Source organism: Nyctibius grandis, chromosome 14, assembly GCF_013368605.1.
Source record: "Nyctibius grandis isolate bNycGra1 chromosome 14, bNycGra1.pri, whole genome shotgun sequence".
NCBI lineage: Eukaryota > Metazoa > Chordata > Aves > Nyctibiiformes > Nyctibiidae > Nyctibius > Nyctibius grandis.
Window position 1 is genome coordinate 6,058,734 of NC_090671.1, and position 27,139 is coordinate 6,085,872.

Here is a 27,139-nt window from a genome sequence, read left to right on the forward strand (position 1 = left end):
TCTGAGAAAGTGAAACACACCCAAAGTGTTCCTTTTGTTTGCTTCATCAATCAGAGTGAGAGAGATGTTGCTGTTTGCCCAACTCCCATGCCCCAGCCTGCCAAAGCCTACACCAGACAGCTTACTTCTAAATCTTTATTGGTTTTCTACACAGAGAAAACAGAGGAATGTTGAAGCAGTAATATTGAAACACGCTAGCAGGGAGCCATCAATCTGAGAGAGCACAAAATGCAACACAGGGCCATTTGTGCGGTGGTCTCTGCTAAGGGGCAGGATGAGGGGAGGTCCAGGAGCAGCCTCTTCAGACAGGCGGCAGAGCTCTACGCAAAGGTGGAGCCATTCCAGCCCACATTGGCAGCGTTCATGTCAAAGTAGTTGATGTACACCCTGCAGAAGAGGCACAGGAAGACACAATGACCTTATTAACTCATTTATATAAGTAATGAGTGAGACAGGGCAACAGGACAGGGGGCAGTGCCTCCCATTCCTCAGAAGAAATTTCAAGCTTCTTTTTTACTGAAATCTAGCTAACTTCTCTGATGGAGCCTCCAAACAGTCAATATTCCTCGGAGTCCCTGGAATTGTACTTTTTTTCTTTTTTAAAATACAAACTCTACTTCAGTCGGGGACTGTCCAGACACTGGACAGCTTTTGGTTAGCAGCCTGTCAAGAATTTCCGGAGATCAAAACCTTTTGTTTTTGAGGGCTGCAGTCCTTCACACATGTCAAACAGACAGGCAGCCTTACGAAAGCCAAGCAGGCCCTCGGGGCCAGCTCTGCACTTCTCCCTTCCAACCCCAGCACGTCAGTGGCAGCAGGTTGTCCCCATCCTTCCCTGCTGCACGCAGACACTCTCCCAAGGCTCCGCAGCCTGTGAGGGAACGGTTCATAGCCTGCTGGTTTCCTCTTTGTCTTTCAGCTCCAGCTCGTTACTGCTCCTCCCTTGTGCTCTCAGCCTCCCATCACCAGCAGACATCACACCTCAGCAGCAGAAAACACACTGTACAACTTGTCAGTCCTCTGGGAGTTTTCCCTACTCTGAGAACAGGACACCATTTAACAGAGGACTCAAGGGAAAGACGTAGGCATCAAACTCTTAGCTGGACATGAAAAATGCTGCAGATGACCACTTTGTATTTTCTCAAACACATGGACTTATTCCTGGCTTTTTGCATTTTTAAATAAACTTTTCAAACCCGTTTCAGAAAGCCAACATCATGTCCCAGCCTTACCTGTCTGCAGATACATGCAAGTGCTTAGAGATCATATCGCACAGGAGCTTGGTGTAAGTCTTGTTCTGCTGCCCTCCTATTTTGCCGATGCTGTAAAGGCTGCAGAGCGCGCAGGGATCGGTGGAGCCCCCGAAGGACATCATCTGATCAGGTATGATGTGCACAGCGATGTACTGTGGTAAGAGAACAAACGGTTATTGGGTATCTCACCTTCCCTCTCCTGATACAACCTTGCTTTAGGCACTAACTTCACACAGCGCAGTTGTGTGCTGCGCCGTGGCCCACACAGCTCACGCCCTTCCGAGGCTCAGGCGCTGCAGCCCACATGGGTGGCACAGCAGCGCGCTGCGGGGATCCCCCGAGCCTGGCTCCCAGCTTGAGGAACGATGGTTGTGTTTGTGCAAAGCTGCAGGCGAGATGGGTACGCCTTGCCACAGCACCACGGCTGCACAGGGCAGAGCACACGGCTGGAGATAAAGGCTGTATAACTGTATGTGCGTGCCAGAATTCACACCCTCAAATCACTGACTGAGCCCTGGGCCTGTCTAAGAGCCTGTCTGCGATTCAGCCTTATCGGGCTTTGACTTCGCAGGCTGCAGCAGCACGGCCCGAGAGGGGCTGCATCCCTCCACGGGACAGCCGGGAGCTCCCGTACCCCTCACAGCGCTTTGCCACAGACTCGCCGGCCCTGCAGCCACCAGCCCCTTCCCCCCAAGGTGTCGCTGGCCCAGCGCCGCGGCTGGAATCCCGGCGCCCGGGCGCACGCACAGACAAGCCTCCGCCGTTGTAGCCATTCGAGCACCGAGGTTCCTGCAGCTCAGGCTACTGCTCCGGGCGGCCGGGCCGATGGCCCCCGGCAGCCGCCGGGCCTAGGGCCGGGCAAGCAGCGCAGACGGAGGCGGCGGGACACCGCCCGCCGCGCCTCAGCTCCCTCGGCGGCTGCCGGGGGCGGGGGGAGGAACGGGCCCTTTCCCCCGGAGCAGCGGGGCCCGCGGTCACGTTGGGCCCGCAGACACTCCCCTCGGCCGCCGCGACCCCTCCGCCCCGGGCGGACGAGAGAGCGGCCGCAGCCCCGCGGCCTCCCCTCAGCGCCGGGGCCGCCGCCCCTCCGCCGGGCGCCGCGCACGTGCTCGCCCCGCTCCCAGCGCAGCCCCGCCGGCCCCATCCCGGGGCGGCCCCCGCTCCCCCCGGGCCGCGGCCCTCCGCCTCCGGGAGCACCGGCCCCGCCGCCCGCCCTCACCTGCGCGGGCTTGCCGGTGGCCTTGGCCAGCTGCTGGGTGAGGTCGCCCAGCAGGCTGTCGGGCACGGCGTCCTTGCAGACGTTGGTCTGGATGGCGAACATGGGCATGGTGGCGGCGACGGGGGGCGGTGGGACCGGTGGCGGCAGCGGAGCGGAGCGAGCGGCGGCGCAGTGGGACGGGGCGGCGGCGGCGGCGGTTTTAGTGCGCGCGGGGCCGCGCCGGCCTTAAAGGGGCCGCGCCCGGCGGGGCGGGGGAGGGAGCGGCGAGGCAGGCTGCCGCCCCAATCTGCTGCCCTCGCTGCGGCCTGCGGCTTCCCTCCGGCGGCAGCGGCCCGGCCAGAGCTCTGCCCCTTTTCCGCCGTTATTCGTTTGCTTTGTTACTACTATGGAGCATTTTTTGAGGGTGTGTTGCAGGCTCCTCCCTGGGAGCGAGCCCTGCCGCGCTGGGCAGCTCATACATAACCGGGTACTAGCGCATGCGGTACCACGGCTGCAGCGCCCACTCTGGCTTTTGCAGGATCAGGGCCAAAAAGGGCTACAGGCCCTAGCTTGGCAGTTGCAAAAAGGGATACTAGTCCTGGCTCTGAAGGGAGTTTTCTTCTTTTGCAAAATAAAGGCAGATTTGTACATTTTTGTTTTAATTTTATGCGTAGTTTTAATGCAGTGTAAGCTGAAATGTCCGACTTGCTGGCATCTTAATTATTCTGTAAGGTTTTTCGGTCAAATTGAAACGGATCTATTACTCCTCAGCGTCCTCATTTTTATATCATATTTTTCTACTTGGAAAAAGGCAGAACTGATCTTTTTTTTTTTTGCTTAGAAATGAAATGGTGCGTGTCTATTCGGAGGTGAGAGGCAGCCTGAGATGAGCCTTCTGCTGGGCTGTGTGATGCGATGCACGTAGGCTGCAGAGGGCACGGCTCCCCACCCTGCCTCTTACGCTGCCCTGACTGCGGCGCAGCTCTCTGCTGTGCTGCTTGAGATGACTCACAGGAAAGCTGAAGAGGATCAGGCCCTGAGCCCTCTCCACACAGACATTTTACACACAGGAATCGAGCATGCGTTAATTTTTAACAAAGTAAGTCCGGGCACTGCTGCTGCTAGAAAGCTTGACCATACAGACGTTACATGTGCGAACACACATAGCCCTGAACAAAGAATAAGGGATGGTATCGTATGGGAATGCTTTGGACTGGCCCAGGCTGTAGCATTGAGAACTAGCAGGACTGGAGCACTTATTTTTTTAGTGATTAACAATGCTATTAAGAACTGACATCCTCAGCTCCTTGCCATTGCATAGTGCCACTTATTCCTCCCACCTTCCTGCCTCCCAGAGTAGTTGCATGGAGGTAGGGTGGGAATTCTGGCAGCGCAGGGAGAAAAGCTGGAGAGCAATGTCACCACTGGTGTGCCCGCTCTGTGGCCTGTCAGGCCCAAAGTGATAGACCCTGACCATGCTGCCATGCAATGGAAAGACATCTACAATTTCATTCTCTTTTGCCCCCTTGACTAAGGAAGAAGCAGTGCATATGTTTTCATAGCTTCTAAAGATGCATTTTCAGAAGTTAACCAAATACCAGCGTGTATGTATGCACCCCTCCCTCACATGATTGCTCCAGACTCATGCATTCACAATACATTTTCTGGATGTACAGCATCTGTTTTAAAACACAATTGCTTGTGATGAAAATAAGAACAATGAAGAAACGTGTCTAAGAGCAAAAAACTGAAAGGTAAAATGTTTTACAGAAATATACCAAAGAACATTCTAATGATGTGCCAGAGACAGAGGCAAAGAAAGCTTTTACATTCCCTATTAGGGGGTAGAAGGATTATTAGCAAGTAGAGGTGGTCTTAGTCGTACTTGTGCTATGACGTACCTTAGGAACACACATTTCAGGGTTTGGATGCTCTGAGAATAACTCTGAAGGCATCTAGCACAGAAAGGCTTCAGAAGAGATGTGGGGCAGGCTGAAGCCTTTCCTGGAGGCTGACTGCAAATAGCAGCACTGGGGCATTCATGGGTTGCAATTATACATGCCCACCTGCATCACAGTCAAAGCCTGAGGACACAGCAACTGGACCAGGAGAACATCAGAGAATGCTGGTGCTCTGGCTCCACGAACAGGCAAAGGCAGCGTTCTTTGAGCAGGTGGCTCTATGAAGAAGGCAGATTGATTTATGGAGAAGGAAACTGCTTCCCCATGGTAGGTCCTGCTGTGTGTTCTCCACAAGCAATTCTGCCAAAAGACTACCTACCTCATGCTGTGTCTTCCTTCCTTGGGCCACTCTGCAAGGCATTAAGTGCAATGAAATCTATTTAATAAGATATACTGTATTTAGATGCTAAGTAGCACGTTGCTTCATTGGCTGTGTTGCTTTGATTCACGAAAGTAGCTTTTGTTTGTTATTTCAACAAACCATTTTTGCAGGTTGAGGTACAGGCTTGTATTTTAAGACCACGGCTACAAAGCAAAGCTGTGCTAGGGACAAAATGGGATGTTCACAATAGAGCTCAGAACAGGGGCAAGATGGGTTTGTTCTTCCAGAAAAAAAAAGTCACAATACACTTAATTTCAGAGGTTCAGGAAACAGATCTGTACTCAATCTTTCTCCTTTACTTTGGAAGCAAATGCTCTGATTTGACCCAGGGCTTGAATAATAAATATTTATATGGAAATCTTCCTTTTGTAATTAATTCATTACTTTGGCCTCCGGGAATGGCTCACTGTGCCTCTGCCTCATTTTGAGCTGTGCTCTGATCTTCACTGTCACTGCAAATTGTTCAATGGATGAAAAGGGGAGGGCAGAACAGTGAACAGTGGGTTTTTCCACTTACTCCCTCTGCCTATCCTGAGCCCTGGGAGAGTCTAGCAGCACCAGTTTTTCTGCTAAGCAGCTAGAAGTCCATGTAGGAGGACCTGGTCTGCAATCCATCCTTTTGGAATAAGAGGCAGTCATGTCTTTCCTCCTTTTGAAGGGAGGCCGTGTGTCACATTGATAGCCACATCTATTGACTTAAATGTAAGTGTATGTTGAAATCAGGTCGAGATAGCTGTATTTACATCTGGCCAGGCTGTCCAGCATGAATGGGGCAAAGGCATACCCAAAAGGAGTGTTCATCTTTGCACAAAAGACTGAATTGTTTTTTTTAAAAAATGCTTCTGTTAAGAGTATTTTGAGAAAGCACCTTCCATCTCAACCACAGGCCTTTCAGAATAACAAGACAGCCTAAATCATAACTCTCCTCCTGGGTTTTTACATTTATTTAAGCAGCAGACAAGATGTTAAACAGCAGCGGGTAGCAGCAACTAATGTACTACTGCCTTGGGTTTGTGCCAGATACCGGTAACACGACTAGAGCGGCAGTGCTCAAAAACCACGGTGAGGGTTCAGGAATAAGCTGTTACCACCCGAAGGCACCTCAAGCAAAGGTGGTGTTGTTCCAGCCTACATTGCCAGCACTGATCTCAAAGAAGCTGACGTAGATTCTGAAAGGGAAGACAGACACCGTTAGCTGCTGAGAGCAGAGTGCTGCAGGCTGGCCAGGGTGTTCCTGCAGCAGGACACACACAGCCACACTGTAGACTGTCTCCAGAGCTTTACACTTCTCAGGCCTGCGCTGCTTCTCAGCAAGTTACGATTTCCTTTTGCAATTCTGGCAGGCGTTTGAGTGTTGCATTATTGCCCCCTCGCCTTTTTTAATGCCTTGTCTACTTGCATTCTGGAGTTCCTGGTATTTTCCTACTTGTTGTTTTAAGGAGATCTCAGGATGCTGTGTTTTATTTACAGTCATTTCTGGAGCAGATTGGTGTACCTTCAGGAGAAGGACTAGAAATGCTTTTATGTAAGTGGAAGCTTTTGTACTAGACCTCCACTTGTACCCCACAGGCAGTAGGGAAGTGTTGGTATACGTTACTCAGGTTATCAATTTAATAACATCAAGTTATTGTGTCTGTACCTGGGCTCTCACGCATATGAGATCTGTGGGTACGTGCAGTGCCTAAGCCTCCATCATTTTAACTGAAAGAAATTTTACAGCTTCTGGGCATTGGTATTGCAGCTCATGCAATTGCTCCTGTCCTCTTTTTAATTGGAGAGCTGCTCTATTGACTTGGCATTTAGCCTCTTCAAGCAGAAGGTTAATAGAAGAACACCAAAGGACAAGTCTGGGATTAATAGTCTTAATTTGTGTAAAGTCACGTCAGACAAGTTGCTGTATGAGCTCACCTGTCAGATGGTATTTTCAGCTGTTTGTTGAGCAGGTCACAAAGCAATTTGGAGTAGACCTTGTTCTCCTGCTCCCCTATCTTGCCAATGCTGTAGAGAAAGCACATAGCACAGGGGTCTGTGGAGCCACCAAAGGACATCAGTTGATTGGGAGAGATCTGTATTGCTAGATACTGTTGGAAGAAGAAAAGAATATTATTTTCCTTTGCCATGTTAGGAAAAGTTTTGAAAATCAGGAAGGTATTTGTGTACCTAAAGTGCAGTGAAAATAGGTGCATGCCTATCAGTTATGGTTTTGAAATTGTCCTGCATGTACTTCATTGCACTTCCAGACTTCCTAAATGTTTTCCTGCAAGTCCCAAAGATGAGAAGGTATGAAATACAATCACATTCCCATGACATACCGTTTGGAAACAGGCACTGCCATCACAATTCTTTCATCTATTGCTGAATGCCTGTATTCTTAACCAAAAGTACTAGCAGCACATAAAATTAAAAACAACAACAAAAAAAAAGAGCAGTCCTGGGCACGCAGAGATACTTTTCACGACTTACTAACATGCAAATAGTTTCACTCTTGTTCTTAAGTTACCCTGTGGTAAAGATCCTTCCCTGCCAGCTGTCTTGCAACCTTCAATCCCCGTGTGCCCAATTACCTACTAAAAGATAGGTTCTGGATGTTCAGCCCTGGTACACTGTTGGAAGGAGGACCCTGCAGTACCCTTTACTGACTTTGAATTTTGTGTAGAAAGTTCAGGTGCTCCGAGAGCTCAGTGACCCGCAATACCTCCAGAACCTCCTCCAAGCCAGCCAGCTCTCCCTGCCTGTGTGGGGGAAGGCCAAGAATGAGTGGGGGTGTGCAATTGCATTGCTGCTGCCATACGTTCCAGAGGGATTTTGCACCTCACTGGCTCCTGCTGCAGTCCTCCCTGCTGAGGTAAATGTGAACTGACACAGCACAGGTCTAAATCAACATCCCCCCTCATTAAACAAAATACAGCCTAATCCTGCTTTTGTTCTTGATAGCAGGAAAAATAGAAGAATGTATCTATGTTAATATTAATGACCAGCCTGCAATTTTCCCTGTTGCTAATACACAGTGTCAGATCCCCATACTGGAGAGTCCAGGGATCAGTTCCTTTGGCATCCATCTGGCTTCTGTTCTGTTCTTACCCACGTTTATTAGCAGCGCATCATTGGAACTCAGCAGCAATTAACCCTCTTGGTAAAACCAGCTAGCCTGAGTACCCTGAGTTGTCTGGGTAATAGCCTTGGCCATCATTTATGGCTTGTTTGGGTGCAAGGTGCATCAGACCACAGCAGTACAGGATAAGCCAAGGAGGTCCTGCTGAGGTACCACTTGCTTAGCTCTGTTATCCCCTGGCTGGACACCCTGTGCTCTCAACTTTATGCCAGATGTAGGTACGTATATGCCTTTAATATCTACCCCAGAAGCAGATCATTATTTTAAAAAAAAAATCAAGCTGAAGTGTTAATCAGCATTATTTTCTCTTAGAGCAGTTTGAAAATGTTTGAAACAGATTTTTGAGTAGAAAAAACCCTATCTGATTAAAAATAAAAATCAGTATTTTTTCCAAATGGTACTGTTTCCTGCAAGAGGAAAGGTCTGCATTCCAGCCCACCCTAATCCTTTCCTTCTTTCTGTGTTATAACTAAGAGACTCTTCCTTTCCTATTGCCTCCTTTGTCATGAAGAGCTTACGTGTCCTCTTCAAAAAATCTCTTTGTTATTCCCTGTATATTTCTAAGTCCCATTACATATCGCTTCCACACGGCTCCACAAACCTGTTCCAGCTGCATCCCAGCCCTGGCCTCTAGCTTTATATTCAGGAGCTGTTATGCAAGAACCACCAGCTGACACCCCCCCCAGCAGCAAGTGCTTGGTTGCTAGACTGATAAAAAAAATGTTTTTTGAAGAGGGATAGAACACATCAGTTTTACATAAGAATTTCATTATATTACTGCATGTGTTGGAAAAAAAAATCTTACTCCCATTTACCGTTTAGCCTGCTTTTCGTGGAGATAAGGCTTATACAAGCCTAAAACATGCTTCTGTTCCCCAAGATAACTAACTTTAGTCCAATTTGGCAGAGATTGATTTCCTACATGTTTAATGAGACTGGTTGATTGCATAGAGCTCCATTACTGTCCCTAGAGAAAGAGGGGTCCCTTTATCAGACATCAAACAATCTGCCTGGAAGAGACACAGTAGAACCATGCTTCTCCAGGTCAATTGGCTTTTTAATCTCGGCATCAAATCAATTTTATGAGATTATCCAACCACATACAACTGTCTAAAGTCTACAGCCATACAACAACAAATAGAAATATTCTAATTATCAGTGCTGAACTGAGAATTTCTACTTGTTCAAAGAAATGTCAGTACTATTAACCATCCTACCACTGGTGGGATCCATGGCGCAAGTCCAATGCAGAACCTGACTAGAAGTCACAGAAACTTTAAAAGTTTTCCTTCAAGAACCAGCTGAAATCTTGCTGCAAGTTAAGCTGGCTGTTTCCTGCCTCATGCCACTGATGAAGGAAAAAAATATGTTCCTGTCTCTTGCATAACAGCCTCCCTCTTCAGCCTTCTCTCCTAGAAGAGCCAGAGTGTCAGTTGATCCTTATAGTCTCTTACTTCTTCAGGGTTTTTCCTTTGGTGCATCTCTAGTCTGCCTACCTCTTTCTCAAAGTAGAGGGCCTGAGACTGGATGGAGTACTCCTGCTGAGGCTTTCTTCCACCTTGTGCACAACAGGAGCAAAATTCCCCTGCTCCCAAGCAGTCTTAACTCTTATTCATGTTGTAACCCATAATAGCTCCCCAAATCCTTTGCTCTTTAACGAATTATTCTTTGTCTTTTATGCAGTTTGACTTATTAATCAGCTATTGAAAGAAAGGTTCTTGACTTGAGAAGATATCTCTTATTATCTTCTTGAATTCTTAGTCTCCTGTACATACAAGCTATTGTCATCTGCCCACCTCAGTCCACCAAGTCATTAATGGAAGTGTTGACTAGATCTGAGCATAAGGCATGACTGTGAGACTGTTTAAAACATTCCTAATTTTGACAAAACCATGCCAGCTGCTCACAATTTTCCTCTTACGATTTTTAAGACATTCAGGAGTCTGTTCTAATATTCCCAGTTATCCCACTTGCTTTTTAAGTTTGGGTCCATTTTTCCCCTTCTTCCCTTCCCAGGACACTTCCAGCCATGGCAGTTATCAAAAATTGCTAAGGGGTTCAGAGACCTCTGGTTTTATCTTAAGTAATCTGGTGTGACTACCTTTTCAGAACACTGTTTCCATGAAGAGCAAAGATCTGCTCAAGAGCTTCAGGTGTCCCAGTGAGTAGAGAAAGGTTCACTGGGCAGCCCTCAGAATCCTTTCTGCAGGCACCAGAACTTCATTCTTTCTCAGGTTTCAAAGCATCACTCCCAAAGTAAAATAAGAAACATTTTCTCAAAGTGCTGATTTGCTAGAGAATACTTAGAAAAGGTATTAGAAAAAGCTAGAGAAAGCTTAGAAAAGCTGCTAAAAATCTATAGCTGACTTGCTTAAATTACTGCTGGCACAGCAACTGAGGAGTAGCTCATGTTAATAAAGCTTACAGCTCTATGGAGGAGCTTTCACTTTGTTTTTCATATTTACTGACAGTCTTCAGTAAACAACTAGTGACCTTTCAGGATTAATGAAGAAAATAAAAGCCTTGCAAGACCTTAATGATAGTTGTTTTAAATTGGTATTTTCAGTACTTTACCTCAGTAGCATATTGCCATGGGTTTTGGCAGGTAAAAATCCCTCAGTTTGGTAAAGAAACTAGCAGACAGATTTTAGTCTGGTATTTTGACTACAAGAGCAGGATGTCACATGGGTATTTTTGCTAGATGTCCAAGCAAGCTGAATACCTGATTTTTCCCTTCAGCTGTAACCACTAGGCTACAGGCAATTTGGTGGCAAATAACCAGCATATTCAGCAGGACTCAACAAGGAAATTAGAGAGCAAGGCTGCTTTCAGTCTGCTAGATTCTTGAGAGGGATTCACCGAGATACCTGTGTATATGTCCCCCACACATCAAGTGTCTTGACCTACATGGAGACTTACATAGAATACCATCACACACAAAGCTAGCTTAAATACTTTAAGTGTTTTGAGGCCTCAAGAAAGCTACGTTACAGCAAACAAGTATTTGATAGTTGTACAGAGAGAAGTCTCTAAATACTGGTGAGTCATTAGGTATATTAGTTTATAGAAGTCATTAGGTATATTAGTTTATAGAAGCTATCACTAAGAAACAGCTTGTTACATAGGCACAGCTGACTAAATAAGGAAAACATTTAAGCATCTGGACTTACTTGTGCTGGTTTACCCATTGCTTTTGATAACTGCTGGGTGAGCTCCCCCGTGAAAGACTCTGGAACTTTATCCTTGCTTATATTTGTGTTAACAATGAATTTAGGCATCTTTGGATCACAAGAGGATTTTCTTTCAGCTCACCTTGTTCACAGCTTTGTTTCTAACTCACCTCCAAGATGGCTTACCCCAACTGTTCTAGTAAGCACGTCAGGAGCCTTTAAATAGTCAGTGGTGCCTTCCTCAGGTGCACCCAGAGGGGTGGGAGTGCCTTGGGAGAGGTGAGGCCACATGTGCCTTCTGTGGGCTGCTGTTGTCAATGTGCAGCTTTCACAGGAGTGAAAGCGGGCTTTTTGTGCTCTGGAAATCAAAGCATCCAAAATAACACTTCATATATGGCTACAGGCTGATCGTGAAAACCAGTGAAAAAGCAAGTGTTTCAGAGACTGAGAGTGGGAGAGTTATAATGTACCTCTTTATGCCAGTTTTATAATTATTTTAAAAAGGTAGATGGACGCCTCAGTTGTGAAGTCTGGAGCTCTTTCTGTGGAATAGACCATAACAGAAAAAAAACAGTAGCACATGTTGTGGAGACCTTTCCTGAACTGTGACTAAGTCATGACAAAGATGCCTTAAAATCAGGGTCTTGATTTTCTTCTGTGTTGGGCACTGGATTCTACATACTCATAAGAGGTTTGTTTTCAACTTGCTCCTTTGTTGTGCAAATAGTCCCATAACAGTCAACAGGATTGCCTGAGAGAAAGGAAATCCACATGCTTTCTAAAACGAGAGGGTTTTATCCAGAGTGGAGTATGTGGCAGAGCTGGGATCAGTTCTCTTTGCTGCCTAGTAGAGTCTTACACAAGAGAAGAGATTTAGAGGGGTCATACAGCATTTGGTAAGGGGTGTTCACAGTGAGATGTGTGTGGGGGAAGCAGGTTCAAAATGCTGATGGGGATAAAAGAAATGGTTTGTTAATCTCTCCATGGTAAAGGTGATGGGTATCTTTATGCCCAGTAGCTTCTGTGAGTTAAAGGCCTTTCTACTCACTCCATTCCCCAGCCTGCGCAAAAGAGGGAGAGCTTTCTATAGTTTACGCTAAACGCTTGTACTGCAACGGTGTAATTTAAACAAATACTTTTAAATGGTGAAAACCCCTGTATGAACGTGCTTCAGTTGATTGTGTGGTGTATGTTGATTTAAGTCAGTTCCTTCACTGCAGCACCCTTGCTGTAAAAAGCCAGCAAATAAAAAGTCAGGAGATGAATGCTATGTGCCAGTGTTCATCTACAGCCCGTGTTAGTGGATTGTGTCTCCTGTATCCAAAACCTTCTGAAAATAGTGAAAATCCTGAAAAAAATTGAGAAATAAAATCTATTTGTACAAACAGCCTTTTCAGGGCATGTTTCCTATGTCAAAGCGTTAAAAACAAACTCAAGTGACAGCTCCATCCATATGGAGAGGAACTTCTGTTTGTAATATTGAGGAACCTTTTCTTCAACGATTAGTTGAAAGCAGGTGGCATGATCCAAAGCAGTTAGTCACAAATCATACTATACTTGGTAGTGGTCACTTGGAAAAACTTTGACTGTATTTCCAACGAACTTCACAACCTGTTTTTTCTGCTGGGTACAATAATCACTCGTTATTCGCAGCTTGCTTACATAACAAGGAAAACATTTCCAAAACAAACTCTTTCTTCACTGAAAACATCTGATGTAATTCCCAGAAGCCAATGTACCAGGTTGGAAATCAGATCCTTAGACACCACAGATACTCTTGGGAGTGTGCTTTATTTTATAGGAGCCATTTTACTTCTTTTGCGAACAGTAATCTCTCTGTTTAGCAGGTCCTTCTCTTTGCCTAGAGTTACTAGGATGTTCTCCACTGAGATTTCCATTACATCTCTGGAAGGATTGTTGCACAGTACAATTTCACTTTCAATATTTTTTGCTGTTACCATGGTTGGAACCTTTTTTCCTAATTTACTGTGCTAAGTTTTGAATCCGTATCTCCTTGAGTCACCCTAAACCAAATCTAAATCTAACCCTAAATCTAGCTTTTCCTCTATCGGCCTGCTAGTCAAATATTTTAGACTTCTGTGTTTCCCCAGCCCCATGACTGATGATCATTTAGCTATCTTAATCCTTCCTTGCCTTGGTTTGCCGCCTTAATTTATTTTACTTGGCCCTTCATATTCCTGATACTCTTCTCTGAGCTATTTGTCAGCAGTTTCCTGATTCTCAGGTGCTTAGAGCTAGCGAGGTCTCATCTAGGAAAGCTCAATAACAAACTGTGCAGGTACCTGTGGCGTTGGGCAGGACTCCTGGGAGCAAGGCAGACCAACTGAGGCCCAGGGTTGTGGGTTCAGAGCTGTGAGCAGAGTCTGTATGTATGTTCTTTCTAGCAGGATTTGGGCCCTACAGACTGTTAACAAAATGTTTTAAAACTTCATAAGGTAGACTGTCATAAAAGGGTTTTTTAAATAGAAAAAAAAATCTCTTTATATCCAGAAGATCTTAAAACTGAGCGGTGAAATTTCCTGTGAAAATGTTTAGATATCATAAAGAAATAAAACTCTAGCATAATGAATTTCGTATCTGTATTTTTTAAAAAAAAAAGAAAAAAAGGAGTAGGACACAGCAGAGCTTGCAGTCTGTTTTTAATGTTTTCTTTTTAGTTCTATTGCAACATCGTTTCCTGTCTTTTCTAAGGGATGCAAATTGTTCCTCTGAACATTCAGAGTTTGGTACAGAACAACTGATCCTTAGGAAAGTTATTTTCAGTGACTGAGGTTTCTTTTTTCCCAAAGTTCAGCTTGTTGAACTCTGCTTTTATTTCCATGATTGACTTTCCCTTGGTCTCGGGGAGATACAGGTAGATGAAAATTGCTGATAAAGCAAGGATTCCCAAAAAGATAAGGAAGCAGAAGGGTCCAAGGTTATCCTGCAAGCAGAAATGGGAGACACTGTAAGGAAAATAAGAATCTCATTTCTATTTCCCTGCCCCTAGTTGCAAGTCTGTGTCTTAGTAATGAAAATTCAAAGATGTGCTCAATACACAAACCAGGACAGGTATCAAACCAGGAGTTTCCACTGGCCATGTTTCACCTGAGTCCAATTGCTGCTCTTCTGACAGGCTTGGGGGATTCCTGAGCAGGTCTGGTACTTGGACAGAGCTCTCAGCTTTGCACATCATTGCAATTTATTGCTATTATTTTGCTCCCTGTCAGCAATCAGAAGTGGATTAGCCTGGAGGGAGGGATCCAGTTCAAGTCACTTACAACAATCAATGGAAAAATCATCCCAAGTACAAACAGTCCCATCCAGTTGATGCAGCCAACAATCAGAAAGGCTGATGGTCTGAAGGACTGGCTGAAGATTTCAACCATGATAGATATAGTGGCTCCAGCTGAAAAAGGAAAGCAAAACACAAACCAGGTATACATGTTTCCTTGCTCCTGCCGAAGATCCTCGCAATGGCAGTGGTAGAAAATGACAAACAGGCAGCGTAGGTGGCCTGTTGGCAGGTGGCCTCTGCTATGAGGGTGAAAGACCTTGATTCCAGAAAGGGACTACAGATGTTAATTTAGGCTTCTCTTGTACATACTGGAATCCTTTTTCTGGTGCCAGTGGATCTGTGCAGTTCCATATTGCACTGGTAGCCACTATCAGCAAGTAATTTATAAAACCAGCTCCCCTTTTGGCTCCTGTGGTCAGTTCCACCTGAAGCATGTTGGTAGGCATAAAGCTTAACCTGATAAGTTAATAAAGATGATTGCTATAATATACCTGGCAATGCCTAGAATCCTGTTTTTAGCTGAGTATTTTAAAAATTGTTCTGAAATTTCTGTCTCAAACCCTCTGAAGAAGATGATACTGTACTTTAAATTATTTAGATCCTGTGATCACCAATAAAATTTGAGGTGTCTGTATCCTTTTCCTGTCTCCCACTTGTACATATCTGCCCTTACCTCCTTAATTTCCAGAACTTTTTACCATGGGACTAGTCTATTCTTCCTCTGCCAGTTGTGTCACCAACCAATATGGTATAAAATTTTCTCCCAACATTACAATTGATGTACTCACACGGTCCCATTCCGTAGAAGACAACGAATAGGAAGATCAAGATAACACTGAAGTAATGCATCCAGAAAAACTGATGCTAAAAGTGAGAAACCAGTGACAGCAAACCGTTAGATACGTGGTAGAATAGCAGAGCTCTCTACTCAAGTTTTTGTACATAACCTGTGAGGCAAGACCAGAAAGGTGGGCTGATGCTGAGTAAGTAGCCAGAAGGCTGCTGCCTCTTTACCTGCAGCGACAGGGTCATGGTAAGGAGCGCTAGCACAGAACACATCAGTGTGTATCCTCCCCACAGCAGCACCTTCCTCCCAAAGCGATCTATAAGGGTGCTCTGAAAAGCAGAACACAGGGGTCATAAATCCCAGTTCTCAAATGAAATAATTCCTCCCTTCTCCATGTGTTCTTTTCAGAAGACTTATCTCAATAATGGCCAGAAATCAATGTCATTTGAGAATCTCTTAATTCCTAATGAATTTGATTAGCTTCTTCAAAGCTAATTCATTATTAATTAAGCTAAGCTGTGTTTATTAGTCAACCCTAGGCTGTTAGACAGTTCTCTTTCTTGCATGCTGCTGTGTATCAAATTGTGCACACATACATACACACATCTAATCCAGAACATCAGAAAATTATTTTACAGAATAAAAATGAGTCTAAAAACATATAATAATGCAAATAGTTTGGCAAAAGAGCTGCCTTTTGTCCTGCATGTGGTTTTGCAGAAGCAAGAAGATGTGTCTTAGGTTATGCAAATCTTCCCCAAGCCCAGTTATAAGTAAGGAAGAGTACAATTGTTGACCACATTAAATTTTTCCTTCAAACTCAAGTCTGAAAAGACTTACACACAGAATAGAGGATAAGCATTCACACAACCCAACTCCCAGGGACACGTATGGGATAAGGTATTCTTCAAACTTGGCTGTGTGGAATACTTCAAAAGAATAGAAGTATATCTGAAAAATGCAGAGAGGAAATGCACCTGTGAAAAAAGTGTTGCAATTGTGATGCAGTTCTAAGCTGGTGTAATAACATTGACTTAGAGGGGTTTGTAATGCTGCCTAGAGTCGTCTCTTGTTCTGGGGATAAAGAGAGCACTCAACTGCATTGATTCCACAGAGCTGCAAGGTGGTCATGACAGTCATCAAAATGTAAAGTTGCCAGCGCAAAGATCGCTCTTTTATTACTTCGAGGACACGCAAGGTTTTTGTGCTCGTCATTGCAAGCTTCTCCTTCATAATGTCATCAATTTCTGCTTGATGGTCTCCTTCCCCCCAGAGCTTCCTGATGGCTATTGGAGAGAAAGAGGGGAGTGGATTATTCTACCAGTATAGCTCCGTCACAAGTGGTTACATTAAACCCTTTAGTCTCCCTGTCCGTTGGCGTGGGTGGTGGTGTCAGTGCTGTCTGCTTCTGCCATCCGGTTACTTGTGGGGCAGTGGGCGAACGGAAGAATTTTGTCTCACTGGTTGTCAGTATAGCATAGCTTTCTAATGTTGAGTTAACTTAATTGTAAATGAAGTAAACATTCAAGTACATTTTATTTAATAAAAAAAAGAGCTGCCTAAACCATTTCCTTTAAAGAAATAAAGTAGTGCCCACCAAAGTGGGAAATGTTAGACATGCTAATATATATCTATCTTTCTTGTCTTAACTGATAAAATTAAACTGAGTGAGACCCCAGGTTCATACAGACGTATTGCCGTAGGCTCCTCAACTGCTTTATTTAGAACTGCCTTTGCTGTTACTCCATGGCACTGCACTGTGATGTACAGCCCTGCCCTGCTTTCTTGTCTTCTGCAGAGGCTGTCAGTCTAACATATCAAATGAAGTGAAGCAAGGGAGGAAAGCAGACACTCTACCTTTCCTGCAGGCTTCCTCATTACCCTTCTGTATCAGGAGATAGGATGGCGAATCAGGGAAAAATGGGAGGATAACCAGTTGAACCAATGCTGACAGTCCACTAGATGCTAACAACCATGGCCACAAAGCTTCGCTTCCTAAAATCTCCCTGGAAAGTGTATGTGAAACAAAATTATGCTGAAATAATGGAATGAATGTTCAGTAAGTTTTTCTGAGTGATGAGGATTGCTCAAATTCCATTCGGGAGTGCACTGGAGCAAACACCCGCATTGATAATTTGGCAAATTTCACGAATTTGGCTATTTTTATTTCAGATGATTTTAAATAAATTATTTGGAAAACTTTCTAAATATCATTAGGATCCAATATAATGTCTAGAGAGCTGATGAGACTGATTTGACCACTGTTTGACCACAGGACCAAAACATCTTGCTAAGACTTTTCATGTAAGTGTAGTAAATTTTGAAGAGGAAGTCTCCTGGTAGAAGAGTGTGGAAATAAGAAGAAATCAGATTATGAGTAATTAATTTTTCATTCTCCGATATTTAGAATTGTATGTTGGTCTCAAATATGATCAAAACTTTTCTTCTGGCTTAAGCAAAGGCTTGTTTTGGGGAAGGTGAAAGGGTTTCTGAGTCACTGACTATGGGATAGGGTAAAGTGATAGAAAGATTTCTGCTACTTTTAGTGTAACCTGATAGAAAGATTGGAGAATTTACCGTAGTCCAATAACCTGTCCTGTGAGTTTTCCCAGTGTCAGAAAAACAGCAACTGTGGAGTTGGTAAAACCACGCAGCTTCTTGGGTGAAATCTCTCCTACATACTGAGGATGTATATTGAGAGAAAAACCTTTAACACAGAAGAGGATAAATGACTGTTAAAATATTTAGAAAAGCTTAAATTTCTAACTCCATCCTCTCTTATACTGTTTCCATTCACTCTGGTATTTGGATTAAAATTTCTTGCAGAAGGGACAATGTCTTTCACTTTTATGAAGTGCCTAGTATATTTGCTTTAAAAATTATTCTCCAAGAATGGCAATACCTGTAGAAACAATCCTGGGACAGCAAGGAGGCTTGCGCTCCACAGTGGCATGAGCACATACCTGTACCAATGCCATAGAGAAAGCGTCCGACCAGAATCATCTCGAAGGATTTGGCTGTTTTACTGAAGGCCATGAAAAGTGCAGCTACCAGCATGATCAGGTTGGTGAACATTTGGCACTTTTTTCTGGGAAAAAAAAAAAAAAGCCCATGAGAATTTAGTGTGAAATGAGAACCTCTTGTGCTCTTTTGACTAATCTTGCTGTGACAGGAAGCATAGTCCAGCCATTCCTGCTGTTTTGAGGAATGGCTGAAATAATTTTCACTTTGGATTGTCAAAGCAATTCTTTAAAATTTCAGGATCCTTTAGATTTGAATTCGTTAATATTTTTTAGCGCAGAATTTAAACAGTTGGAACACTTCATCAGCATTTCCACAGTACAAGTGGGGAAAGAGATCAAAGAACTGTCCCAGCTTGTCACCAAGATTTTTAAATGGCTAGAACTCCTCCTAAAATGTCAGGTCATTTCCCAGAAATAATCTGAGTCTATGGCTCCCATTCTAGAATGGCTCATATTAAAGACACTCTTGGCTAAATGGATGTGATCTGAGATGGCAGAAAGAGATTTTAGAGGCATATTTCAAAAGACACTTCGTGTGAATCGTGGGCTGGTATGTTCACAACCCTGTTGTCTCAGGCTCAAATCAGTCTTTTGCACTCAGTTGTTTCGCAGTGATGCTTGCTAGACAAGAGTCCTCTTGCACACATTAAGGATTCACAGAGATCCTGTGTTTAGAAGACTGTGATTCAACAATTAGGTTATCATGTGTTAAACAACCCATGGGAGAAGTGCATTGTCTTGTTTCCAGTCTTGGGAGACCCTCTGAGTGTGGGATGAGGCAGTGTCCCACAAGAAATTTCTTGGGGGCACTTACCTGATAGGAAAGAACACAATTGCAGGCAGGCTAAGATGGTTTGTTGAGACCCATGTGAGGGGCCTCTGGATCAGTGGGTTGTGGAGCAGATCTTTAAGTGGGTCACACCAAGTAGATATGTTTGCCAATTTCTCTGCAAATGAAATTAGTGGTGTTACACACAAGGCACTGGGAACAGACCCGACTGGTGAGGAATCCTTTCTCCATCCAGTGGGAAAGATAGCTGGGAACTGACTTTCAGTAAAATGGATTGCCAAGCACAGAGATGTCTCTTGGATAATTTGTTTTGGTGCTGATTGTGTCTTTACAGCATAGTTACAGGTAAATAATTTTTTTCTATTCTGTTCACATTTTCATGAAAGTAGATATGAATATTTAATATTATGTCATCACCCAAGAGCGAGTGTATTTAAGTGGAAATCTGGCTCTTTGACACTTAAGGATATCTTCCACACAATGGTTTCCAGGTGATTAGAGTAACTGCATGTAACATGTTACAACACAAGACACACAGCTCCTTTTCTGGGGTTTGTAGAGCTTGGGAGACCTTTATGAGAGTCATAGGGGATCTTGAAGAGAACACAAGGCAGTTACACTACCCTGCTACTCCCAGAGGCACTGATCTGGTGATGTGTTGATGAATGCATCCTTTATAGAAATAGAGTTCACTGGGGAGGGCAGATAAACAAGACAAAAAACTGCTTGCTACTTGAGAGAGGTGGATGTGGTAGCAAACCAAATCCGTTTAGTCTTCAATCAGACTGCTTCAACCAAGAAGCACCTTGGTATTTCCCTGTACTTTCTGAGTATTGGGCTGTTACAAGAAACACTTACTTCCTGTATTTTGTGGTCAGGTAGCCACAGCAGAGGCTCCCCAGGAATCCTCCTATCCCATAAACAGACACAATGAAGGACCACAACAGCATGATTGTCTCAGGATGGAGGGGAGAGCCATGTCGCTCTATCCAGGTTTCATTAATAAACTTCCTGATGTACTGAAAAATAAAATGAGATTTGGCTGGACAATGGGTATAAGATCCCTTCATATAATTTGCCTGTTGTACTTCAGATTGACCCTGTGGTTCCACTATTAGACTTCTTTTGAAACTAACTTTCTTAGTGAAACATGTTAGCTGAGATCACATTGCAGAATCTTCAAGTTTGTATCAGTCAGTAAGCTCCCTGATGAAGCCTGCTAAAAGCACATTTTCTGCCTTCCTTTGGAAGCTTGTATACTCTGTGGTAACAATTTATTAAAACAGAAAGTGCCATCCTGTTCTTTACGGGAGAAAAAGTTCTCTACACATTTGATCTTACGTTAGTCAAAGAAAAGGCATAGATGTATGAGCTGAATGCTCAGTAAAGTTGAGATTTATGGGAGAATGGAGAGCTCAGGCTCTCCGTTTTCTGTTTTCAACCTCAGAGAGATGGCTACTTACCACAGAAGGGTAGTTGATGACAGAAATGTGGAATCCATAAGGGAAACTACCACCAATTCCCAGCACTAAGATCATTTGAAATAATCCCCGGAACTGAACCTGCAAAGCAAGAATAAAGTGCTCCATTACCTTCTCATTAGTCCAGATTTGTGCAGGGCCAGAGTCTTTGTAGCCACACTTGCCCTTCCCCTCTGGAAACTTGCATAGTTCACTTCAAACCCTCTGGGAATTAAACATTTTTCCAAAATCCCTCTAACTTACTGCCAAAGTGCAATCATCAGCCACACTGCCATAGCAAGAGTAAGTGCTTGTATAAGAGTGATAATCCACCACTTTGCTTACAAGAAGGAGAAAGAATTTTAAAAGATATTCCTGATAGCATAGCTTTCACTGTATGCCTGCAATATCTGACAGGTTGGCAGACCTAGGTGTGGGGAAGAGGGAATCAGTCTCCTTGTCTGCAATCTGCAGTAACCTATTTATATCAAGCTATGAAGTCATGCCATAAAAGTACAGCATTAAAAATCAACAACATTTTGTTGTACTCACTGCTTTAATTTCTGACTGTGTCATATCTTTAAGCATAATAAAGAAAAGATCCTTTTAACATTCATCTTTTTCAGAAAGGCATGGACTACAAAGAGAATAATTTGGAATAGCCTCTGTAATTGCATTAAAACAAAAATCTTCCTGATGGACTTGGGATTTCATTTCTCCTTTCTGAATATTTTATTTTTTCTACTTATTTAACCATGAAAGTATGTGCTTGTCTATTGAAGGGCTTGGCATCTTCCAGGCTAGGGGAATACTGTCCATCTAAAATTTCCTCGGTCAAGGATTAGGGACTGAGATACACTGGCTGCTTTGACGAATGAAATAATTTTAACTGTAAATAAGAAAAAACATAACATGTAACCACTTAGACCTTTTTGAGGCATGTGATACCACTGGTCATCCATCCTGTTTCCAAGTGCCTGCAAGGCTAGATGGAATTATCCTCAAACATCTTAGGCTGTACCTAGCAGACAAAACCTAGCAAAATTGTGATTTTTAGCCCCATCAGGATCTGTTCAGGGTCCTTTGGGGTTTGACTGCCTCTTCCTTTTATTCAGCACATCACAGACCAGGACAGTAACATTATCTCTGGATAGAAGACACTGTGCTCTCTTCTTTTCATATCAGATACGAACTTCATGAGCTCACAGCTTTTTAGAGATCAGTGCCTGGATGAAGACAAGCTAGCAGAAAATGCCATCAGTCAGGAACACAGTAATGCAAGCGTGAATAATGCTGGACTAGGCGATACTTAGAACGCTCCTTTTTTATGGTTCTTAGGTCTATCTATCAAGAGCTCGTTACTTAATTAGTCCACAGCTGGATTTCCCAACTTGTCACATGACAAGAACCAAGAAGCTATGGACCAGAAGACTCTAAATTTCCTTAAAAATCCTGTGTCAAATTCAATGGATTTGCTAATTGGCAAAAGCATTCAAACAAATTAAGAACTCAACTTCTCACTCTTCCTTTTTTTTGCACTAGGCTTACAAATTAACAATTTTAATACTTAAAAAGGCAAGCAAAATAGCTTCTTGCTGGCAGTTGAGAAATAGAGCAAGAAATACTTGTCATTTCTTCCCTGTATAAGACTATGGAAACTCATTAAATATCGTTGGATGAAATGAAGAAAGTAATTTATTTTAAAGCTTATGTCATGAATTTCTGAGCCTTTTGCAGTATAGTTATTCTATTCATTACTTTGGGAAGTAATCAGAGTGCTTAATAATTAGTGTTATTTTCAATAATTCAGAAGACAATAACATTGTCAGTGGTGGAACTGCCAGGACATTTGTTAGATTTGATTTGATTTGATTTGATTTGATTTGATTTGATTTTGTTTTATTTTATTTTATCTTGTTGCATGGAAAAGACCATGCAACATGATTATCATGGCCCCAAGCCCCGTTGTTCTTGGTGATGTTTAAATGCAGAAGAGAAAGATGGTCTCTGTCCCAAAAGAGCTTACAATCTTTAAGAAATCTGGATTTTTAGTATTATGTTATCTTTGTCCATTATAAGTTAGAGCCCTGAGAAAAAGTGACCAGGTACTCACCAGATCAGAGAAGAAGGTAGCCATCTCCTATGAAAGAGCTGGTTCCTGTTGCTTACTAGCTAGTATCTGCCAAAAGAACCAAATGCTCGCATTATGCAATAGCAGTGTCAGTGAACTAGTCCCATGTTATTGAAGTTAAATTTTACTTCAAAGGGTTTTGAGTTAATTACACATATTTCAGCTGTTGTACAAAGTTTAGAATTGTTGGATTAAATATTTCAACCAATGGTTGTGTCTAGCCCAAGTAAACAAAATGGTCTCCGTTGCGGGGAACCTGTATGCTTCATGAACTCTGTCTTGTGCTGGGGGGATAGGGAACCGAGACATCAGTTTTAAACAGGATTTCAGTAATCATAACTCACTCAGTTTTCAGTATAAGCTCAGAAACATAAAGACAAAGTTACCTGTTAGGAATCTTAGATGGGGCTTGGACAGTGAACTATAGGACTTTGACATATAATAGGAGAGACCTATTCTCTCTTCATGTGACGGCAAGTGGAGCACATTGTAACTTAATCATTACTTAAAGGAACTAAAATGCTCCTTCATTTTGGAATAGGGTGCAAACTTAACGATTCTACAGTGGCACACCAGGCTTGACCAGCTAAATATTTAATAGTAGCTGATTTTCCTTTGCTGGGAGAGGAAGATTCAACGTCATGCACAGTTTTGTCTGGTATTTCCATTAGTCAGTATATTTATTTCTGTGTCTGTGATGAAAAAAAGATTGCTTTGAAACTGTCCTGTAACCTCCATAGCTGGGTTGATGTCTCTTCCTTCAGACAGAAGATTCTCAGGCTTTAACTTAATTTATTTCATAATTAAGAGGGTTTTGTATGTATTAAGTTGGAAAATGGCTAAGTTATAATTTGCCATTTACACTTCAGTTAAAGAAGATGAGGATGAAGAAATTGTAAAGGGCTTATTGGATGCAAGCAGTCATATTTACTAGAAAAAACATCACATGCAAAGAATATTCACAAATTCTCTAACTAATGTCTGAAATGTAGCATGTAGCACCACCCGGCCCTTTCTCCCGTTTTTATGCAGTCCTCATCATTAAGCTGACTTTGTTGTCCATGTGCAATGAGAGTTCATGGCAGGTTTTTTCCCAGATTAGGTTCTCCAGCAGATAAGCTGTGGTTAGAGCACAAACAAGCCTGTCCCTTTGATGCTAAGAATTACTTTCCTTTTCTGTAAAGTCATACAAAGTTGAAACAACATAATATGCATCTGACAAAGGAAAGAAAGCCATGTTAGCTGCTAGTATCTGCCTTGCTTAGATGATATTGGGGAAAGACACAAGCAGGCAATAATATGGAGCCACCAGCATGGGGCATTCCTTCTCAAATGCAGCCTGTTGCACATATTTTCTTATGTTCTACTTCACCCACTTCTACTTAGTATGCTTTATACATATTGTAAATTTTATTCTTTGCTCTTGTACTTTAATTTAGGATTCCTACTTCTGGTAGGTTGGGAGTCTTTCTCCCATTAATGCCCTTAATGCGTAATGTCTTTTGCATTTGTGTTGATTAGTTACTGTACTGCTTCTGTGCTCTTATTACTTACACTGTGCTGAAGGCCCCTTTATTAGATGTTCAGTTTCATAATTAGTCCTAACAAGTAGTTAGCAGATATCTTACCGATATCCTTTAGTCATAATTGTGATCGGGACAGTAAATCTCACATCAGGTCATTTAGTCATTTATCTTGCAATTTTACAGTCATGCATGGCACACATATGCAAAGCTGTGCTAGGCCTTCCTTAGTACTGGCCAACCAGACCAGATCTATGCTTTTTGTGTCCAGCTGACAGCAGTTCACTGATCCAGTTTTTAAGTGCTTACATCTGCCTCAGTTAGAGTCAGTATTTGAGACATATCTTACCTATCAGCTGACATCTCTGGAAAAAAATGTACATGTAGTGTTCCTGAAACTTCTGAATGACTGTCCTCTTTGTCCCTGTCACCTCCCATGTATATTTGAACCATACCTTTTTGCTGTTTCATCCCTTGACCAGACTGTTACCAGAATTCCTCTTGCTCCACTGAGCACAGGCAAAGGTTGACCTGTGCTCCAAATAGCTGTTCCACTTCGTTGTCACATTAATGTTCCATAGGGCATCCGCTCGCTTCCTGGTGAGGATCTTATGGGGAAGGCTTTCCTAATAACATCTAATGAATAACTGAGATCAGAGGAGTGGCTCACTAGGGAGTCACTCCAGCAATGCTACACGATGCCACTCTGCTTACATTTCCAAAGACTTCAGATATTGTTGTAATGGAATGAAGGATGTTTTCAGAACAGCTGGTTAGGAAAAGAGAATTCTGTTTTGCAAAAAGTTGAGATTTCCTTTCTATATTGGTAGTTGTCTCCAAACGACTGGTAGTTTTTAATCATGTTATATGCATATGGAACACTACAAAATTATTGAGCTTTTCTGACTTTAAGGACACTTCATGTTTCATAGAATATCTTTTAATGAGAAGTCTTAAGTGTCCCTCAATACTAAAGACAGGAATAATGAAAAACCCCAATCATGGAAGGGTGTGCACACCAATAACATTTTTTTTAGTCAGCTGTCCCTAAGGAAGATCCTGATGTTGGAAAAGAAACATTTGTGGAGACAGAAGTTTTATTACAAGGCAACCTGCCATTTTTATTATGTTTAACATTTCCAGTTAAAAATAAGCAGCAGTTAAGATGAACAATTGAATTCATATTTTGAATAACCTTATTTAAGTTGAAGTAAATATGCCAGTCAAAGCAATATCAGAGATGAAAACTCTTATTTTACTGTGCAAGTCTAGAGTTTGGATTTTAATTTCTATAGTGTGCTCCACTATGAGCTTTAGCTTTGTTCATGTTCTTCCTAATAGTATTGCTTTGCTACTAGGACTGTGTAAGCCTCTTATTAATAGAGGGAAACGTGCAGAATATTAGACACTTTCTAAAGAACAGAAAAGTCCCATGAGTTTGCATATTTCAAAAAAAGTTTCTGGTGAAATTAATCCCTGTGGTACTTTACAAGATCACACTATCCTATAAGGCTCACAAACTCTTTTTACCTTTAACTATGTATAGCAGGGAGAAGAATTAGGAACTTGGTATCAGATTGCCTTGAAGATCATTCACAGTTTGAAAGCCTGCAGTATGTGAACTCAAGCACCGATACTAATTATAGATCAGTGTAGAAAATTATATTGCATCCATTCCTACAACAGAGATCATTGGGAATAGTATATCACACTAAATCTGGAAGTTAGAAAACTTGCATATGATATGTTTTAACATATTCTTTCACTTCGTTTCCTTATCTTTGTGCACACTACATGCTTGTAAAAACTGGCAAAACTCCTATGAGAGACTGTAAATTAAACCATAAATTGTTGTTGGAAATGCTTAAATGAACGCCTTAGAAGTTGTTATGTTAGAATTACATTTCCCACTTTTACTGTAAATCTTATCTAGCTGTATGAGTCTGACAAAATATTCAAAGCATAAAATATTTACAGTCATCTCTACAGCTGTCAATCAGCATCTACACTTGCAGTGAACAATAACTGAGGAGTCTGTACTGATCGCACATCCCTGAAATATGAGTATATGTGATCACTCCTTAGTCATGATAGAGAAATACACCCTAGGCAGGAGCCCTGCTTGTATCCAAGAGCTGGAGGACATGACTGGGCCTTTGCTGGCAGTCTGCTGTACATACAGCGAGGTAGTGTATAGATGTCTTTAAGAGAAACTATAAAGCAACAACTATTCTGTACAGCCAGGAGTTCCAGTCTGGGGCAGTTCTTCTGGGGTGAATTGGGTCCAGGTAACTGAAAGTCACACAGAGGAAAGTAGCAGCTAAATTGCTATGGGATTCACAGCCTATGAGATATCTGTAGGAACTGTGATCCTGGAAGAGGAGCTACAGACTTGAGATGATGACAGTGATGGGCAAGATAGCACAGAGTATCTAAAATGACTCTAGGTGCTTGTGGTTTATGGCAACTGGATTCCACTCATGAGTCCTTTAGTTGTATTGCCACTGAAAGGCACTATTCCTTGAGAAGAGTTGTACAGGAACTTTTTCCCCATACTTTTTCATGAACAAGTCTGAACTTAGAATCAATGGCTGAATTTTTTAGCAAAAAATTAAATTTAAGTCCAAGCAAGGATGGCTGCTGACATGGAAAACTTCAATCCAAAAGGGTTGAAGTCTGTCAAACTAGATAAAACACAAGGACAACATGGTGTTATGCATGGGAACCTGGCAGGGTTTGATTAGTCAGTTGAGTCTAGAGAAACACTAAATTTTTTCTTTTTTTCTGTTATGGATTGAACCCTAGCCAGAGACAGTGAGCCAAGAACTTCACTATTCTCATTTCAGGGTTGTAAAAACACACTCAGAAATCATAGAGAGAGAGGGGATCACAGGTCTTCCCTTTCCCTGTGGTCAGCAGAGTGTTTATAAATTCTACATGTAGTTTCAGTGTGTATTTGTTGCTCTGTTACGAAGAGATTTACACATCAGCAAATTAAGCCAAAATGCTCATGATTCACATGAGTCTATCCTGTTAATATCAGCCATCATC

At 42.7% G+C, this 27,139-nt stretch overlaps 3 protein-coding genes across 3 annotated transcripts; all 3 read right to left on the reverse strand.

Annotated features, from left to right (window-relative positions):
- Positions 1 to 121: 121 nt before the first annotated feature.
- LOC137670135 (macrophage migration inhibitory factor) lies at positions 122 to 2,682 on the reverse strand. The gene is made up of 3 exons (XM_068412787.1): positions 2,473 to 2,682; positions 1,233 to 1,405; positions 122 to 387 (listed from the first exon to the last, which is right to left on the reverse strand). The coding sequence occupies exons 1-3, from the start codon at positions 2,578 to 2,580 to the stop codon at positions 321 to 323; spliced, it is 348 nt and encodes a 115-aa protein (XP_068268888.1). The 5' UTR covers positions 2,581 to 2,682; the 3' UTR covers positions 122 to 320.
- A 3,214-nt stretch (positions 2,683 to 5,896) lies between these two features.
- Positions 5,897 to 11,184, reverse strand: LOC137670170 (macrophage migration inhibitory factor-like). Its single transcript, XM_068412853.1, has 3 exons — positions 11,077 to 11,184; positions 6,703 to 6,875; positions 5,897 to 5,963 (listed from the first exon to the last, which is right to left on the reverse strand). The coding sequence occupies exons 1-3, from the start codon at positions 11,182 to 11,184 to the stop codon at positions 5,897 to 5,899; spliced, it is 348 nt and encodes a 115-aa protein (XP_068268954.1).
- A 2,629-nt stretch (positions 11,185 to 13,813) lies between these two features.
- LOC137670082 (solute carrier family 2, facilitated glucose transporter member 11-like) lies at positions 13,814 to 22,571 on the reverse strand. The gene is made up of 12 exons (XM_068412685.1): positions 22,548 to 22,571; positions 20,438 to 20,536; positions 19,833 to 19,993; positions 18,125 to 18,249; positions 17,739 to 17,868; positions 17,019 to 17,167; positions 16,260 to 16,447; positions 16,002 to 16,112; positions 15,389 to 15,490; positions 15,163 to 15,238; positions 14,358 to 14,485; positions 13,814 to 14,020 (listed from the first exon to the last, which is right to left on the reverse strand). Exons 1-12 carry the CDS (start codon positions 22,569 to 22,571, stop codon positions 13,814 to 13,816), a joined length of 1,500 nt encoding a protein of 499 aa, XP_068268786.1.
- Positions 22,572 to 27,139: the final 4,568 nt, after the last annotated feature.